General features: G+C 37.6%; 1 protein-coding gene across 4 annotated transcripts in view; it reads left to right on the forward strand.

Moving 5' to 3' along the window:
• COL11A1 (collagen type XI alpha 1 chain) overlaps nucleotides 1–19,647 on the forward strand; it is a 132,941-nt gene that overhangs the window by 94,829 nt on the left and 18,465 nt on the right. For all 4 annotated transcript variants that reach the window (XM_069023255.1, XM_069023256.1, XM_069023257.1 and 1 more), the window contains 9 exons: nucleotides 4,227–4,334; nucleotides 4,822–4,929; nucleotides 5,981–6,034; nucleotides 9,476–9,529; nucleotides 10,242–10,349; nucleotides 11,881–11,934; nucleotides 12,872–12,925; nucleotides 13,024–13,077; nucleotides 19,439–19,492. In XM_069023255.1, coding sequence (XP_068879356.1) covers nucleotides 4,227–4,334; nucleotides 4,822–4,929; nucleotides 5,981–6,034; nucleotides 9,476–9,529; nucleotides 10,242–10,349; nucleotides 11,881–11,934; nucleotides 12,872–12,925; nucleotides 13,024–13,077; nucleotides 19,439–19,492 — 648 coding nt within the window. The remainder of the gene's footprint in view (nucleotides 1–4,226; nucleotides 4,335–4,821; nucleotides 4,930–5,980; nucleotides 6,035–9,475; nucleotides 9,530–10,241; nucleotides 10,350–11,880; nucleotides 11,935–12,871; nucleotides 12,926–13,023; nucleotides 13,078–19,438; nucleotides 19,493–19,647) is intronic.

Genomic DNA, 19,647 nt, shown 5'->3' on the forward strand with positions numbered 1-19,647 from the left:
AAATGTGAAATGTGTAGATTTTGACAGTATTCTTGTCAACTTATTTCTTTCATTCAGTGCAATTGAAGTTAAAAAAGAAAAGAATCAATCATCACAGCTATTCTTGTTAGAAAAAGAAAGTAAAGGAGGAGCTGAATTTCTATGTATTTCAACAAAGAAGCTCTCTTATGTCCTTGAAATTCATATTCAGATTAGAATGCATTAAACAAGGATAAAAAGCCACACATAGTACAGTACAAGTAATACATGGGACTTGAATTCTTAAAATTATTATTGAATTCTTAATGCCTTTAAGCACCTATTCTTAAAAACAAGAACTTGAATTTACTGTTCTTAACACTGTGCAGTATATATGCATTCCAAAAAGGCACAAAAACAAAGTACCTAGGAATGGAATGGAATGGAATGGAATGGAATGGAATGGAATGGAATGGAATGGAATGGAATGGAATGGAATGGAATGGAATGGAAGCTAGTAGGGAGAGTCAAAAGGGATATCATCTTACCCATCTGGAGAACCTGAAATGTTAAAGGGTGAATCAAAATCAAGAAAGCATAGACCAGAATAGTCTCTTCAATCTAAAGGTCATGTCTTGATTTTTCTTGAAGGAGCCCCTAAGGCTGGCTGAACTCTCAAGCAGATAGTTCAGGGGCAGTGAAGCAGAGCCCTTCTGAGCACGCACAGACCAGCCAGCACAAGCAAACCTGACGTGTGACACAGCCCCCTTTGCCAGACAGCACTGCCCACACAGCAGCTGTGCCACTCCTGCCATGGTTCCTGAGAGACACATCACACAAGATGTGAGGCAAAAGTACATACCTTATTTAGTGATAGTTGTCTATATTATGAAATACATATGTTTGAATTTAAATTCAGATGAGCATGTTTTTCTAATTCTTACAGAGTATGTATAAGTTAGTGTTTTAGTTGAATACATCAGAGCTTTTTTGAGGAGAATGTCTTAATTATCCCCATTTACAATTGGTTCAAATCGTGGAGCCCTCTCAGAGCTGATGAATAGTATTCCTTTCATGTGAAACTAAATTGATAGAGAAAATCCAGGAACACTATTAATGCTCCCCAGCTAATGGGAGCTCAGTGCCAGACTGAAATCATCATTAATTATAGCCCAGAAACACACAGAGTATGAGTGTCAGGAGCACACTACCAAGAACTTGAGTTTGTAAATCCATTCCTCTTGGGGCCACCCTTCCTGCTAAGGTAAACAGTCATAGAAAGAAACACTTAGGAGTCTGAGAATTTTTGCATATGATTGTTCCAGTCTTTAAGAAATAGATGCAGTGGGAGCAGGAGTTGAGTTTGAAGGGCAAAATTTTTAGTTTTTAAAAATATATTTTGAGATCATTGTAGTACAAGCTTGGGGTACAAAACAGGACCAAGTTGCCCTTAAAGTGTTTCAAAAGTCCGCAGTGGGATTTTTATCTATTTAATCTTTAATTACTAATTTGTTATCTTGAAACAGTTTTCAGTGAAAAAAAGGTGCATAGGTGCCCTTAAATACTGGGTTTCTGTGCACCTTCAAGCACCACAATTAAACAATTAAACAGTTAAATTGCTTGCTTTTTTCCACAGAAGCTCACAGCAGACCATGAGCATCACGTAGTCCTAAAATATTTTCCCATCTATTTTTAGCCAACAGCGGGTACACACAGAAGTTTAATTGTAGTGGAGTCTTCATTTGCCATTTGTGATAGGAAGAGAATTCATGCCATTGGATGACTTTCCTGCGATTCCCTGCCAGTACCAATTGCTTCTAACCAGCACATATAGTCAATTAGAAGCTTTATTTGGCTGCTGCATACATCTGCAAGCATACCAAACAAATGACTGCTCCAAGTACTGTGCATGCCAATTACTCTGTTTAGAGGGATTTGGACAAAAGAAAGAGATGCATGAATGCATATCAGAGTAAGGGGGGGTTCTGCAGGATTGGGGGTTGGCATTTTTATGGTTTGAGGTTTTTTTGGGGGAGGGGTTGTGGGGTATTTTGTAGTTGTGGGATTTTTGTTTGAATTTTTTTAACAGTTCTCTTCTACGTGCTATCTTTGTTGCTTTTGTTTGTTTTCTTCCCTTCCCTACTACTGTGTGGAATGCTGAATGCTGATGAGAGAAAGCTCTTTGGAATGTCAAGCAGTCATTTTTCATTTGCTCATTTAGGAATAGGATGCTCAAATTAGACTCAGAATAAGCCAGCTGTAGGCTACCCAATTATCAGCACTGAACTATCTAGACCTATCTTCATCTATCTGATAACATTTTACAGTCATGGGACCTTCACTTGTTGAGCATTTTGTTAACCACCAATAAAAAGTATTGCTACTACTATGCAGTATATACAACAGCTATAATTATATATCCCCTCACAGGAAGTCAGATAAAACCAAGGTTGCTAATGAGTTTATAGTCTGTACAATGGCAATACAAGACAAAACATGACACTTCCATCCTGTAGACAAGTTTTTAAAAACAACCCAAACATATTAATAGAAAGATTCCAGGATGTGAGTACCGCAAGACCACAGGTTAGCAAGTGGTTTTGTAACATAAGGAGATTGTTTCATAGTGGGGCAGAGTGACCAGAAAAGATAACAAACATAGAGAGAACAGACTTAAGAAGCTGCTTAAAATTCTTTTCTGAGTTGTGACTACAATTTAATGTGTTCTGCTTTGCTCAGAGGCCATTCTCTCAGAGAAAGGAGTGGTTCCTTGAAAACAGAAGGTGTAGCCCCTGTTCATAACTCATGTGAAATGCAAAGATAGATGTGAAAAGTTGGCTGATTAAAAAGAGCTAGTGGAAATTATGGCCTCTGATAGTGTCTGCTGTCTGACACAGGAAAGATCTGTGAGTTATTTGGGTTTTTTCCTCTCTATTCTTAAACCCTCCTGATGAGATGACCTAAAATTGTTTAGGTTATGAGAGCTGACAAGATCAGAGACCATGGTAGTATGGCTGCAGGGTAATGACTTTTTCTTGTTGAATTCACTGAAGCCTTAGGAACGAAAATAACGAAAATAGGACAGAAACTTAGGCAGCCACCTAGACTTAAAAAAACCCCAACATCTGGAAGGATAAGGTCATCTATGATTTCCATACAAATACTTCATTTGAACACCCATGCAAATTCAGATCTTACTGAAATAATTTGCTAAAATATTTTAAGAAACCATTAGGCACTCTTTTCTATCACATTTATCTGGAGGGGAAAGCACCTTATTATGGAATTAGCAGCAGTGACGCTAATGAGGCCAGTCTGGGACAAGTATGTCCTGAGTAAAAGCAAAAAATAGGGTCTTCAGAGGTGAAAGCATCTTAAAATTCCGATGTCTAAGAGACAGCAAATTTGATCTTGTTTAAACATGAAAAAAAGGCTATTTAGGGTCTGAGGTTACACCACCATATTACTTTTTTATTCCATGATCATATGGAATCATCCCACTTCTAGTCTATCAATCGGAAAAATGAAGTTACCAATCATAACTTTGAAGTGTTGCAAACTATCTTGAAGGAGTAGAGCTGAAAAGTTGGGGAAATGTTATTGTACAGCAAAGAAACCTTTAATAGTACTCTATTAATGCAAAAATTATAAGTTATTTAAAAGACAGAAAACAAAGATGCAGTTTTAGTGGTTTTCGCTACAGATAGTGCCTGTCTTTTCACCTTGAATTTGTAATATTAGGTTTTAACTTCTTCTGTGCTTATCTAAAAGGTGCCTGTACATAAAAACCTTCTCTGTAGAACACACTAGATTAGTCATTATACTTGAATGGATTTTTACAGAAGTGAATGGAAATGCAGAAATGTGATCCTTACAGCAATGAACAGCACAAAACTTTACTAAAATTTTTGCTTGTGGTGTGGCTTAGTTCTGTATTTTGATATGGTGAATATTCTTTCATCAAAGTAGTATGTTAATGTATTTTGAAAACATAGAGTGAAATAAGTTCTTGAAAACGGGCTGGTTTCATGCACATTCTCATTATGATGAACAAATACAGGAAGTGGTATTTACAAAAAAAAATAGTGTTGCATGAACTGTATTGAGTATGAACTTCAAGGTAGTCCTTTCAGCCTTTTTCCTTTACTTGCACACGTGATGGATGTGTAACATTGATAACCAGCTTCTCTGCTGACTTGCCTCATGAAAACCATCAGCAGTTACCAGGGCTCTCTCAGAATTCCCTTCTCATTTGTATCTTTTTCCAGGGCTCGCCAGGAGAGCGTGGAGCCGCGGGCACTGCTGGCCCCATTGGTCTGCCCGGCCGTCCTGGCCCCCAGGGGCCTCCAGGCCCCGCAGGAGAGAAGGGCGCTCCCGTGAGTAATCGCAGTCCCATCAAACCATCCCAGCACAGACTTCTCACTCCAAAATGCTACTTGGTCCCACTCTGGGATTTCCCTATTCAATATGTAGTCTCAGGATTCCCAAGGTATTTATTTTAGATTTACAAAACAAGTACATAGTAAAACATTAATTATCGTGCTCTCTAAGACCAGGAATGGTTAAACCTGTTATTATCACTGCAGGGAGTGGATATAAGTCAGTCTTTCATTAAAACTTTGTACCCAGCCACTCTGCATTAGAGTACAAATGTGTTTGACATCAACTTCCATTATTACTTCATATAATTCTCTTATATATTCTCTTCCCTTCATTGTTTTGTTTGTGTTGTGGGGTTTTCTGTTTTGTTGGGGTTTTTTTTTTGGAGGTGGGGTTTTTAGTTTTGTATTGGTGACTCCCTGTACTGAAATTTTCATTACTCTCCTGTGATAATGTGCATTACTTCATTTCCTTCAAAACCAGGGTGAAAAAGGTCCCCAAGGTCCAGCTGGACGTGATGGAATACAGGGTCCTGTAGGACTTCCTGGTCCTGCTGGTCCTAGTGGTTCTCCTGGAGAAGATGGTGACAAGGTGAATCATTATAATTAGTATTAGTGCATCTGGGAGAAGATCTGTCAGTACAGTTCTCTGTTTGTAGCTTTCCTCACAATAAATAGGGTGACAAAGCAACAAATCTTTTCCCTGCCTCCCCCAAATTCCCTCTGCCTACTGCAAAAAAGACCTAAAAACCTCTTCTATAACCAAATGTCTGAGGGACAGATGCCATAGGACACTGGGATTTGTGTTAGAGAACTAGTAGAATTAACATTTATCCTGGCAAAGAAACAAGGATGAAAGTGTGGCAAAATCAGGCAAATGATGCCAAAATTGATTTTTGCCTATTTTAGCAACTTGGTCTACTGAATGAGTAAGATGAAATGTTTTCAGTAATATACAGGGATTCAGAACCACTGTTGATAGGTTGAGGGTGTCAAAATAATTATGTTCACAGCAGAGATGTTCTGTTGACTTCTGGCAGAATTTAGGACATGGCACCTTTCAGGATCATCTGGTGTGTTTGCTTGATCCAGCACTTCTGTTAGTAAGCACAGGGTAAAGGTAAAGATTTCAACAGCCATTTTTGTGATGCAGGAATGTTATTTATCCCACAGAGAGTATTTTCTGTGGTTTAATTTAATTGTCTTTTATTATTGTATAAAGAAAACACTATTTTCTAACATGGTTTCTTGGTGATTTGAATAATTTTGAAGTTTTGAAATACCGTACACTCCAGTGAGAAGCAGTTGTTCAGTCATAGACAGTTACATGAGTCTGTAAATCAGGCTACTTTCATTATAAGTTCATATTGAAGGTGACATGAGGAACACAATTCCCTTTATTTAGAGCTCAGTTGCACTATACTTCAAAGCCAGGTCTTGTTGCCCTTTTCAATTCAGCAATCAATATCTGGGTTAATATGACATACTGTTGATCATGGCACAATTGCTCCCTTTAGGCTTTCACACTTGAAGCAGCAGTATAAAACATAGAATAATCATATCAAAGGGCACACCATGATACTGACTTCAGCTAAGAGTGGAGACCATTTTAAACAAGTTTAACTTTTAACTTTCAATTACAGGGGGAAATTGGTGAACCAGGTCAGAAAGGTAGTAAAGGTGACAAAGGAGAAAACGTGAGTAACAAAATCCTTTGTGCATTACATCTATTCTTCATAAATAAGAGGTATTCATGCATGAAATATGCAAGTGGCCTTGTTACATAGATGAGCAGAAACAGAAACACACTCCTAAAATGTTCCTCCAAAATAATGTTCTATTAATGCAACACTAGAGGTTTGTACTTACAGATCCAGGCATGTATTTAGTATTGCTCGTATTCCTAGAGCTTACAGAATCATTACAAAATAGAAAGGTAAACTGCATTCTTGAGCCCCCATCCTATATCATTGAAACTCCTCCATTCTGCATTTGAACAGGGAGAGACCAAGAATTCACGTACGTTCTCTTACTGTGCTGAACTTCACTGACTGCACAGTGTGAACATACCCAGCTTTGGCTTCTTAGCCACGATGATGAAAACTATGGAGACTCACAAGGGAATCTACTAATATAGTTTTAAAATTTTTGAAGGCTATCTAATTCTTGGGGAGCACAATTAACTGATGGCAGCATTTCAAATCAGTACAGACCACAGATGAAATGGCTTATACAAATTTTCTTATATTATCATTAGGCCTGTTAGTGAACCTAGGACTAATCAGGTTTCTACTATTTTAATTTGATATTTTTCTGTCTTCAAAAATTAATTCTAAAGCACTTCCTGTTTTTATTTAGGCCAGAAATATAAAATTAAGCTTTTTGCACTGGGAAATTTGAAGCTAGAAAGAATAAAACTAGCATTTATTTATTTCTGTTTGATTGTGGTTTCTTTCCTAAAAATTCAAAATTGTATTTTTTCACTTCTGCTCAATTTCAAGATAAACTGGTACTTTATTTGAATACTTTTCCTTAAGAAAAAACTGAGAAGTAATGGCAGAAAGATCCCTTTTATTATTATATTTCAACAATATTCACAGTTAGCAAAGCTCCAAACTCAGCACAGGGGTATTCATGGCTAAGTATATTTATCTTGAAAACACTGTGTGATTTTTGACATTAACAAGTTACAGAACAGTATATTATTTTTTAAAATTACACCAATTTATGGCTTACATAAGAGGATGTTTATGGGAGGATATGTACAAACTCAAGCAAATCACAGGTCACAGAATTACAGAATGGCTTGGGTTGGAAATGAACTCCAGGATCAGCTAGTTCCAACCTCTGATCCAGTTCCACTTCAGGCTCTGCATGTGATCACAGGCACATCCTGTTTTCCCCTTTGGCATGCCTCTTCATTAGAGATGCTTTGCATCAGAGAAATTTAGGAAAAAAACACGTGCCACACTCTTCTGTTTCAGATAATTTTAGCATAGCTAGTTATGCTGAGCATTAGACTGTGACCACAGTTCCCATAGTGAGTACTAATGCATTTGGGCCTGTTCCAGCAGACCTGCTTTACAAACAAAGTGTCTGCAGCATTATCATTTGAGAATGTATCCTGGACTCTCAGTCTCAAGGTTTAATGCATTTGAGAATATTGCACATTTCCCTTGAAATACGGGATTCAGTGTTCGGGCCTTAGTTGAAGTGAATGTAACTCCAGTTGAAGTCATGTGTCTTGAATCTATTTGCCCTCCACTGCAGTCGGTCAACCCTGACAATTTCAGAATGTGTTTATTTTAAATCTGCTTTCCTTTCAACATGCTGACAGATGCCTATTGGGGCAGGGAGAAAGGGCTTGTTGATCACCTCTGAAAGGTTCTGAAGAGGAAGTACCCAGTTCTGAAATCACAGGACATAAAGAATAGATATTTACAATCTCCAACCACCCACAAAAGGCCTTGGTGGGCATTTAGAGCCTGATCACAGCAAGGATCCTGATCAAAGAACTGATTCATCTTTCCTGTTTAAGAGCTGGAAAAATCTTCAATTCCCCATTGAAACGAACAAAGATTTATTTTTGTGGGTTTGAAAATACTGAGCCTAACTATGTTGACATATTCTAGCTAAGACAGCACAATTTTGTTGCTGATGTGCTGTCCTCTCTCAAACTTCAAAACCTGCACAGTTATCACAGCTGCCTTTATTAACTGAAGATTCTCTCATGATTCTGATCAGTCTTTCTCCGTTTGCCCTCCAGAGCAATGGAAAAAAAAGAATCTGGCCGTGTGTCCAAATAACTCCTCATTAATCAATTGCAGAGTATGTTCCAACTGGGCTTTATTTCAAAATGGGTTTTTAAATGAGTTTAAAAATATGTAGGCCTCATTCCAGAGCCTATAAAATGAAGGAGCACTACATTGCAGTGTAGAAAAATCCACACATGCCAAATCCCTTCCTCATGGCAACACTTCCCAGTCAGCTGGAGCATTCCTTGGAGTCCTTTCATTTAGATATGTCACCACAGAGGCTAGAAAGCTGTGTTTCATATATTGCCATCACGTATGTGACAAAAATAAAATCATAAAACAGCTTGACACTTCAAACTCCCTAGAAAATAAGATGCTCTAAAATATACATAAAACCCAGAGAAAGAAATAGGCTACAAGACTTATGTCACTTAATTTAATTTCCCCTATAAATTACACAATAATCTAATTTTAGCCGTAGAAAAGTCTGTAAATTCCAGCATTATTCTGCTCTAAACTAGAATTTGAAGCCTAGAAGTTGCAGGAAACTTGGCATCTGAAATAGACTAGAATTAGCCAAGGCCAGGTGTTAAGTTTTGTGCTTTCTTAGCTTCACTCTTTATCAGTCTAGTTCCTCTAGTGTTGCATAAACAAATTCAAACTACCACATGATTTAAACCCCATCATAAAGTAGTCTTTTGCATTCCCATACTCTGATGGCTTCATTACATCACTTCTGCATGACTGACGTCTAAATTATGTGCAATATAATTTAGTTATTATTCTGCAGGGAGAATGAATAAAAAGAAGTTCCTCTCAGAGACTGGTTTTTTTGCCATTCTGTTGAAAAGAGACTTAATATCAAAGAGAATGTGATTCCCAGTGCTCAGCAAGAACTTGCACTTTTTCATGTCTCCTCGAGGTCAAAATAAGCTTTGTGCCCTTGCAAAAATAATTAGCAATTTCATAAAAAATACTCCAAATAATAAGCATTTGAATTAAAGATACCTTTTTAGATGATGCTTGAAAAGTTGAGGGATATTTTGCATAAATCTCATTGAAAGTTTTGATATTTTTATTTGTGAAAAAATATTTTCATTTTGATTCATGTTCTCATAGAAATCTATTCTGAAACATTAAAAATGAGCTTCCAACAAATGCCAGTATTGTCTACTATAGATGTGAAAATCTGAGGTTTTGAGAGATAAATAATTTGTACTGAATGGAAAGGACTTGTGAATGATGCTACATCCTCTTGGAGGAATGTGGAAGTGCTGAATAGATTGTGATCCTGCAAGTAGGGTTTTCTCTCATGTCTGTATTTGCTTTTACTCTCATTGCAGATGTCATAATCACTAACTTTTGGATGTGTGTTTGTTGCAGGGTCCTCCTGGCCCACCAGGTCTGCAGGGTCCTGTTGGTGCCCCGGGTATAGCTGTAAGTAGCTCCTTCAGAGCCAAGCCCAACCTTGCCTAACTCAGCTGATACTGAGTTCTTTGAACTGTTTGCTCCTGACTCGAGAATGTATTTCAAAGCACTGCTAACAGCTCCATCACTGCCCACTTACATGCAGTTCTTTATTGTAAACAAGCCTGCATGGGTGTTACTGTATGGCAGATTTACAGCAGGGCAATAATTTGACAAAATTATTAAAAATGAAATACTGTAAATAGTGAATGGGAGCCATCCTTTCAGTGAACTTGTTTGTATGGCAGCTCAGCGCAGGTGCAGCTAAAAGAGAGTGTCTCCTCTTAAAATCCACCTGATACCAAGTGAATTAATTCTTATTTTTATTTAGAAGGCTCTGAATTCTTCTACTCTGCATATTGGTAGAACTGTATGCTACTCACATTTACACAGGTATTCAACAGTTACAAGGTTTCTGCAGATGGGAAAGAGAGGGTGAATTCAGAGACAATTTTTATGCAACATGCAGCACTAGTTGACCTACATTAAACCAGAGTAGTATGTGCTGGTATTCTGTTTGTGTAACAGATTTCATCCAGCCAAGATGATGAACATTCATTTGAAAAGTCACTTGGTGTGATTCTGAGCTCTTTTGTAGTTGTTTTCCAGTCATTTCCATGGAGCTTTTCCTGTTGGTATTACCAGACCCGTGACAGTTTTGCTCTTTGTTGTTTCCAAACAGGGAGGTGATGGAGAGCCAGGCCCAAGAGGTCAGCAAGGGATGTTTGGGCAAAAAGGTGATGAAGGTCCTCGAGGCTTCCCTGGCCCTCCAGGCCCCATTGGCTTGCAGGTAAATTCCTTTATTATTTTACCTTCCATCTGCAAGAACACTGTTTTCTGTGTCAGAAACTGAATGACAACTGTCTTCTAATAAATAGATGATACCATCAATTAATTAGAACTGAGGGATGCCATTCTCATAGGGTTCATGCATAAACAGCAGATTTAGTGCAGCAGGAAGTTAGTGGGATGCACTGAAACTGAACTGCTGGCTAACACAGGCTTCGGAATTGCATTCAGTAATTCATTAATTTCAGCCAATTTCTGTTTTAACAAGAGCACTCCTTTACACTGGAGATACACACATTAAAGAAAAGATTCAACCAGGAGATGTATTTAGCATGTCCTTGTCATTTACAGTATTTTCACAGTAGGTTTTAAGCACACGGGGTGTGTCTCAGTGATACCATCACAGACACTACTTGCAGCCTGAGAGATTAGCAAAAGTCCATAATGCTTATATACTGCAGCCATCAGGCAGGTTCCTAAAGTTTCATAATTCTTCCTCTTAAAATTGGTATTTCATGAGGCAAAAAACACAAAGCAAGCATACAGTAAAATGTAGGCTTCTCACTGCTGCATTCAGAGAATTACAGTTGAAAAATCTGTTTTTTAAAAAAATTAATTTGCTTAAATATAATAAAACAAAGAATAAGATATTTAGGACCTTCATTCATTTCCATGTAATTAACATTAGAGCACAGAACACTTACTATTTCTAATCCAAGAACTAAGCTATAACACGAATCTTTAAAAAAATTATAATAATGTTTGAAAATATTCAACAGTATTTTCCTTCCTATCCACCATGTGTGAACTGACAACTCTTTCACTAAGCTGAACCTTAACCTGTAACTATATAGTCTTTAATTTTTAATCTATTACATAATGCAGTTCACAAAACTTACAGTACATAAAATTTATAAAATATTGTAAACTGTTCATTTCTGCACCAACATATATATCTTTTGTGTAGGTTTATATTGCCTTTGACATGGAAAATTTCTTTATTTTCAGAAATAATTACTCAGAAAAAAATTTCAGCACACAGCTTTGACCCTCCATTTAGGAATGCCCAGCTTAGTGGTGATAGTGCTTCCAGCTAGCTATCAGTTATTAGACAGACTTGGATACTTTGCTTCTAAGGGAATGTTTGTGTGATGCAATGCAACACCTGCCAGCAGGGTTTGTCACATCCAAGGGACACCTAATTAAAGCAGTTACACAGCTTGCAGTACTCAGGTACCTTAGACATCTTTGCATTCCACTTCACTGTGCTGCACTGACCATGTTCAGTCAAATTTTTTGTGTCACCTAGTTTAAGCATCCTAGGACTACCTATACATCTACTGTAATATGAAAAATTCCCTTTCCTTTCTTCCCATTTTAATGCAAATAGGTCTTTTTTTCTTGTTCCACCATCCTGCCCCCTCCCAAGTTCACAGGTTTGAAGTGTAGATCTGATTTATATTGTTTCATATTGATTTATAACTAATCATTCCAGGGACCCTACTAATAGTATTCTCCTCTGTGTTTTGTAGGGTCTGCCTGGCCCACCAGGTGAAAAAGGTGAAAATGGTGATGTGGGCCCAATGGTAAGACTTATTCCCCACTGGTCACTCTGAAGGACATAAATATTCTCCATATATTACTGTCTTTTCTCTATAGCTCACCATTTGATAAGATACTCCTGAATTTGGTGACAGAGTATGAAACATTTTGTGTAACACAAAAAAATGTCTCTGGGATTTACTTTTCTTTCCCACATCTATCCCCTCATCATTATTCTCAGGACTTATGTAACGTGATAAGATACTGAAAAATAGATAGCAAAGCAGATGCTCTGGGTGTCTGTGACACAACAGTGACAACTGGGTTCAGGAAAGAAAGAGGAGAAGTAGATACCACTGCACCAGAGAGCCTGGAGCTGCTTTCCTAAGTTCAGACCATTGTTATTAACATACAGCTTCAGGTACTTGCAGGCCAGAAGACAGTAAACACTGCTTGGCACTGTTTATTTTCCCTGGGTGATACATTTTGCAGCTGTTTCTCCTCCTGACAGAATGCCTTGTGGGCTGTTCCTGACTGCCAGGCAAGCTCTCTATACATTCACCTCCAGCACCTTGTGCCAAGTCTGGATGCTTCACTCCTACACTCATCTGTAGGCACCATGGTGCAGTTCTGCCACAGGGCTGTCATGGACACTTGAGCTGGTCCAGGGTCTCTGCACAGTGGGATGGGCAGGCAGGGAACTTGTAGGGAAAGAACCAATCCTCAGGGGGCCCTAAGCATCAGCTCATTTCCAGCTCATTTCCAGCTCCAGCCTGATCTCCTGTCACCTTGTGAACTCATCCAGTGGGCAGCAATCTGGCCCTGCTGTTCCTGTTGCACAGCAAAGATTAAAAGCCCTCTACAGATTGAGCACATTACTTTTCATTGGTCAGAAATCCCTACTGGACTTATTCTTTATGATTGTAACTATATTATATCTGTTCTATGATTCTGTGATATCACATTGTCTCTTTGATACAGGGTCCACCTGGCCCGCCAGGTCCGAGAGGTCCCCAGGGTCCTAATGGAGCTGATGTAAGAATCAATCTATTTTTTTGTCTTGCTAATTGACTAATAAGCACTTTATTTTGGATAACTATATTTGGGATAACAAATATCTTTTATCACTGTAGGGTCCCCAAGGCCCCCCAGGCTCAATTGGCTCTGTTGGAGGTGTTGGTGAAAAGGTGAGTGTGGATGAAAACCCCCTAGAAAGAGAACCCATTGGAGTAGGAATGCTATATGATATTCATTCATTAAAATTATTTTCATCGCTATTTTCAGTTCTCTATTCAGAACATTTTCTGTGAGGATATGGAGTAAGCTTGTTTGGGGTTTTTTATTTTTGTGTTTTATCCAAGGAACATGCCAGATGTATCTTCCTTTTTCTTAAAGGAAAGATGACGTATGCATGGATGTAAGGGCTTTTTTCTGTAATTTATTTGAAGCAACAGAGTAAACTTATTTAGTGCTGAGCCAGCAAAAATTTCAAAAGAGATGCCTGTTTATGTTTATTTTATCAAGCTACATGACCTCAACCACATCACCTATGTAAGCCTAAAAGCCTTTTGCCATAATGTTACAGATTTAACATTAATTTTTTCCTGAACTTCAGAATGGGAAAGAAGATTCTCAGTGGAGCATAAGATGGAGGAAAAAAAATAGAAATATGTTCCAGGCCACTGTATAAATAGTTTATTGAGAAACTATGTAGATTGGTCTTGAGTATTTAATTATTTGCCACGGAGTATACATATATGCAAACACCAATGTCAATGAATCATAGAAAAAACATCCCTAGGAATGTCAGTATTGGTAGTTTTCCAGAAAGCTTTCTATATTGTTAACTTTTCAGAACATGAACCAAGATTTCCCTTTTTCTAGCTAAAATAGTCTTTTAAAAGAATCTTCAGGTGTTTCATGATTTCTTTCTACATGCCCATCAACCAAATCACTTGCCAGTGCTCTGGGATGTGGCGAAGAGTGTACTAGAATACTACAAGATAATATTTGGTTTGATGGAAAAATATCCTACTTTGTCTTCCTTTTTGTGTTTTGAGACCAGAAGTACTGAGCCCAAACAGATGTCATTGTGTCAAGTTGGCAGTGCTTCACTGCAGTCCTTCTTTCTTAGCATGTGGCTCTGAGCATCAGCTCACCTTTTCAGAGCAGCATCATTCTGGTGTTTTCAATCTTTTTTCCCCAAAATTGCACAAGACACACAAAACACAATGCCCTCCTGCTTGACTGCATTATTAACAAGGATTTTCCTTTTAATGTCCCAAGTTCATGACATTGTTCATCCAGCCTACTTTAAAAAAGGTCTTGGCCTCATGAAATGCTGCAGGATTTGTTTTTTTCTCCCTGGGAAGAGTACAAAAAACGTGACACAGTCTAAGACTTGAGAGAAATAAAAAGTTACTGGGAAAAGAGAATCTGTATGTCAGTGGAATACAGAAAATAATGGGCACTGTGGGAAGAAAAAAATTTCCTGTGACCACTAGGGTACTGAGAAAAATGTTAATTATGAGAACATCCAGGGTAGCACCCAATTATCTTCAGTGCTTTAAAAAACCCCACCCTCTATAATATTGTGGCCCACTGAACTTGATAGGAATTTTGCCATTGGTTTCAGTCACCTCTTTAATTTTCAGTGTTTCACGATCAAATTATATTTCAGTCATTTTGTAAAAGCACTGGCTTATATTGAACTCATTACTCCTTTGTTTCTCCCTGCAACTCATCTGTGTGATTTAGAATCACTATTTGTGATGATTAGGCTATGAAATTTAATTCAAGAACATGAAATTCAGACTGTTTATCACTTGGTTGTCATTTTTTTATGTCATTTTTTATTTTCTCTAGCTTATTTCCCATACTCTCTGCATCCACAAAGAGAAGCTTCCAAGTGTATTATTTTGGAAGTTTTTATTTATTCTAATTGCTTTCCTCCCTCCTCCTCAAGTTTTAGTACATGCCAGGGTTTTTTCCTTGTTAGGATATCTTCCTTCTTAATTTCAGTTCCGTTTAATGAGATTTCAGGCTTAGATATAATCAGGATTTGTTTTGTCAGGGTGAGTTGCTGCAGTGGGAGGACAGTTCATGCTTTTAAACAAAACATGCATTTTTATTTTCCTCTTCTTCCCACACATTTTTTCCCCAATGTTTTTCTTATTATGTCAGCATGCTTTGGCCTCTGCACCCCTTTCAGGAAAGACATACCATACTACAGATAATTAAATACAGTGAGTGTAGAACGTGGAAAAACATTTTGGCATCATCCCTGTCACTGTTGAGGAGAGAAATAGGTTTTCTCACTTTCACATTTGAATGGTTTGACCAGAAGGTATTTTTTCATTAGTACAGGGTTTTCAAAGCCCCCTTATCTTCTGGCAGAGATAAACAATTTTTGTCACACTTTGTGGCATGCATTTTTAACTAGCTTGTTGTTTCCCCTGCTCTACACACAAGGGCCTGAATGTTCAAAGGCATCAGCACTCAAATGTTCCTGTAGCCCTGCATTATTAATGCCGTAACCTCTACTGAGGGCCTGGCAGTCTTACACTCAATAGAACCACTTCAATCCAGCTGCCACACCAAGAGCAGTCACTTTCTTCTGCTTTTAATTAAGAAAAATGGAAAACCATAATGTACCAACACATGCTTATCTCCAATCTGATGTCAAAGGTCTTAACATGCAGATATTCTAAATAGCCAGGAAGTTGCTTATGACTTCTCCAACCTGTGCCTTAGAATGTACATAAGAATTTACAGCAGAGGGTAAACAGATCAAGTAATGTCAACCCCACACTTCCACAAAACCTAATGAAATAAATTTGCCGTTCTAATTTAGATTAATTTGTGATAACTGCACTGAGTACTGTGCTGTTCTTCTACCCTTCATCCCTTCCACAGCCAGCAGGTCATAAACTATCAGAGTTAGAGAGCAATGCAAACCCAATGTCTGCAGAGCCTAAGCATTCGTTCTGTAGTCTCTCAGAGTCCAGACCTGGTTTACTGCTTGAAAAAGTCTGGTGTTAGAAATCCACTATACTCATCTGGGTTTACATTCCTTCCTATTATATTGTTCCAAAACACTTTTCAAGGTAGTACACTAATAAGGAGTCCAACACAGTAAACAAGTGAAATCAATAGTTCTCATGCTTAATCATTGATTTATACTGCAGATAGAAGTGAGAGGACAAAATCAATTGAGTATCCTGGCTCTAAGTTTAGAAACATGTTTGATAAGTTTTCACAGAGAATTTTATGTGTGCATATCATTTTTCCACACCTATATGTGCAGACACTGCTAAGGTACCTAATCAAGATGTGTCTGTGGCAGCTTAGGCTACCTGAATATCCATCCTAACAAATTACTTTAGTAACTTTACATCACTGACTGTGATTGCTTCTCATCCTTCTCCACCTCTCCAACATACTTGAAAACGAGCCCTTCCAGAAAACACAGCCTTTAGAATTTCTGTCAATTAAATTTAGTTCTCCACAGAGCCCTTATATATAACACATATGCAGACCTATGCAAAAAAGATTCTCTTCTAGAGTTACAATTTCTCTCTTTTTTTTTTTTTGTTTTGTGAGAATGGCAAAAAGGAGCAAAACTGTAACTTTTCACAACCCAGTCAGTAGCAAAGTTGTCTGTCATTATTATGAAATGAAACACTGTGTCCCAGAATTTAACCAAAAGGTGGCAGCCTTCCATCCACTATCTCTGTGCTTTGTATGGACAGTTCTATAGAACTGGTCATGAGGAAAACAACATTTTTTAAACTTGAAAACTTTTTAAAAATGTGTTTTAAATTTTAACATTTAAACTACTTTGCCTAGCTTGGTAGAAACCTTTCTGCTTGCTTAATCCACAGAGATTTTCAGAATTAAGCATGTCTGCAAAATGACATGACGCTATGTAGTGTAAGATGTCTGTCTTTGCTTGTTGAAATTCCGTCAGAGGAAGGCTTTGCCTAAGACCATGCTAACTTTTAAAAGATCTGAGCTGCTAACAAAAGAGAGAAAAATCTCCAGAGGTGGAATAAATCTATTATTGGATCATAAAATCTGTTTCCCAGCAGAACATGAAATATTTCCCATGGAGAAGGTACATGAGATTCTGAATCAATGCCATTGTTACTAAAAATGAAAAGAAAGACAAGGGCCAACAATAGCTATAGATTACACGATTTTTAGTAGCTATAAATATGCACTCTGTAAATATTTATCAGCTACAATCATCTCTATCAAAACACTGTTTAACTCCCTTAACAGTTATCTAAACTAAATACAGCATTTCATAGTACCTAATACTTGGTCTATAAAATCACTGCCAGATAAAACAAGGACTGCATACACAGAAGAGACACATTTTTTAGTAGAGCAATGATATAGAAATATTAATATGAGATGAAACTTTAACTGGTCTCATCTTTCACAGATGCCCTTTAAGGGGAATATCTTGACATTTTCTAGCCCTTCCAATTTTTCAGTTTTCCACACTGCTGCTTGCTGGGGAGCTGCTGTGCACAGAGCTCATCTGGGCTGCTGCTCCAGCCAATGTCACCGTGTGTGCTGGAGCAGGCACCCCCAGTGCTCCCCTGGTGCTCCCAAGTGTAGGTCAGAAGAAGCCCAGTGTTGCACAATATCACAGAATGAAGATGTGTTTGTCAACAGGAAGGGTAAGAATTGTATTATAAATCAAATGTGGATCATCATAAATTACAATATTATTTAGCAGAAAGGCAGAAAAAGAGCTCACTCTCTGAGAAGCTGACAAGGGGATTCACTGCACGAGTGCTTGTCAGGAAAGACTGGGCACAATTAGTGCTCTTATGTCACTCCTTTAGTTCATCCTGCAATGGGCTCACCTTTGGAAAGGGTCTGTATAGTGCACTCTGTAGGTATAGTATGGCTACTAACTTAATATAACTGATAACATATTTTTGGTGATTCCAGACTTCATTCTCTGTTGTTGCAAAAATCTCATTTGATTGATAGTAGGCACGGACAAAACCACAATGCCAATGGTGCTGCAGACTCAGTAAATGCTGTGCAGAGAATAAGGAAATGAAGATTATGAATTTTCCTGAAAAACATACTTAATGCTTATTGACCTGAAGCATCCCCTATGGTTTTTGTTTTGTTTTAAAATGAATGCTGCATCACAGAAGTAAATGAATATTAAGTACTATAAGGGATCATTAATTTTTGAGATTACTACAAATTTAAGTGTATCTAATAAAACATACCAGAGTTTCTAAAGGCACATTCACCCTTTAATAGTGCCCTTTTTAAAGGGCATTTTAATATTGCTCCTAAAGTGTTGGTTATCTGTTAATTATCCTAGTCTGGAATTCAGTTGAGAGGTACTGAAACCTTTTTCCTTTAATCTCATGAAATATTTGCATTGGGCTGAATTCTGGTCCCAGTGAGGTTATCATGCTGCTCTGAGCTTCTCCGAAAAAAAGTTCAGTATCTACACCATAAGATTTGTTTAAAAATTGTATTTTATGATTTATAGTTTTATATTGACCATGTGGAAATGACAGACATGCATAATGTAGTAACTGAATTGTCCTAAAATGAAGAGGGGCATGCAGATCACACAGGTTAGGAAGGATACACAAAGTTATTCCAGTTCTGTGAATTCAGTAAATGACTGGGTTTTCAGCACTGAACTACTCTTGTTCATAAATATAATTTTTGGCAACATTCATTTGGTTTGGAAAAAGAATATATTTGGGGGGAAAAAGATCCCCCCATTAGCAGCTGGATTGAAAAATTCTATGGGATAAGAGTATATAGTTCTTCCCTAAGCACTCCATGACAATTACAAAGCATATTCTACTATCCTTCCATGATTTGTGTCTCTGTGATATTAATAACTAAATATTCTACTAACGGAAGAGTTTTCTATAAAATTTTATGTATCAGACCACTGAGCTAGAAAATAATTGGTCATAACTAAACTTTAAAATTAAGAATTGAAAAGACAATCCTTGAGGTAATACTGTGTATTAGCTCAGAAGGAGACTGAATTATCTTAAATATTCACTTAATCGTGCACAATCTTTGATGTGCACAGATTTTATTTCCATACAGTATCATCCGGAAAGCCATCTGCTTTACTAAATAAATTCCATCACTGGTAAATACATAGCACACACCTCTGTAGCCTGTGGAGAAAGTTTTTCTAACTGATGCTGTTATTTCATCCTTAGGTAGCTATAGCAATAATCACAAACAGGAAATTTGCAGTATATGGGATAATAAAGGGGAAGATCTTCCAAAGCCCAAAGGGAAGTTTAGTCTCCCCAGCTCAACAAAATATTAGTTTGCTGTATTATCTCTCAAATTTCAGACTCCAGTTCTGCAAAACCATATATATAACTCAACCCCCTCTAGGCAGACCAAATAAAATCCAGTTCTTATAAGCTGTTTACATAAACAAACTTGGGAAGAATATGTAATAACAGAAGTAAATTCATAGAAATATTCTCCCTAATGACTCATAAATTTATTCTTATGCATCTATAGGGTGAGCCTGGAGAAGCTGGTAATCCTGGACCTCCTGGAGAATCTGGAACATCTGTGAGTATTTTGTTGTTGTCTTATCATTAAGATTTATTATGGTGAGCTTAGGTATCTGGCAGTGCTTGCTTTGGAAAGGATTTCCTCAGATCACTTGTGTACTTGTGTATGTTTTCTTTGAATTTTCAGTGAAGAACTTATACCTTTAAAATGCA

This window comes from Aphelocoma coerulescens, chromosome 8, assembly GCF_041296385.1.
Source record: "Aphelocoma coerulescens isolate FSJ_1873_10779 chromosome 8, UR_Acoe_1.0, whole genome shotgun sequence".
NCBI lineage: Eukaryota > Metazoa > Chordata > Aves > Passeriformes > Corvidae > Aphelocoma > Aphelocoma coerulescens.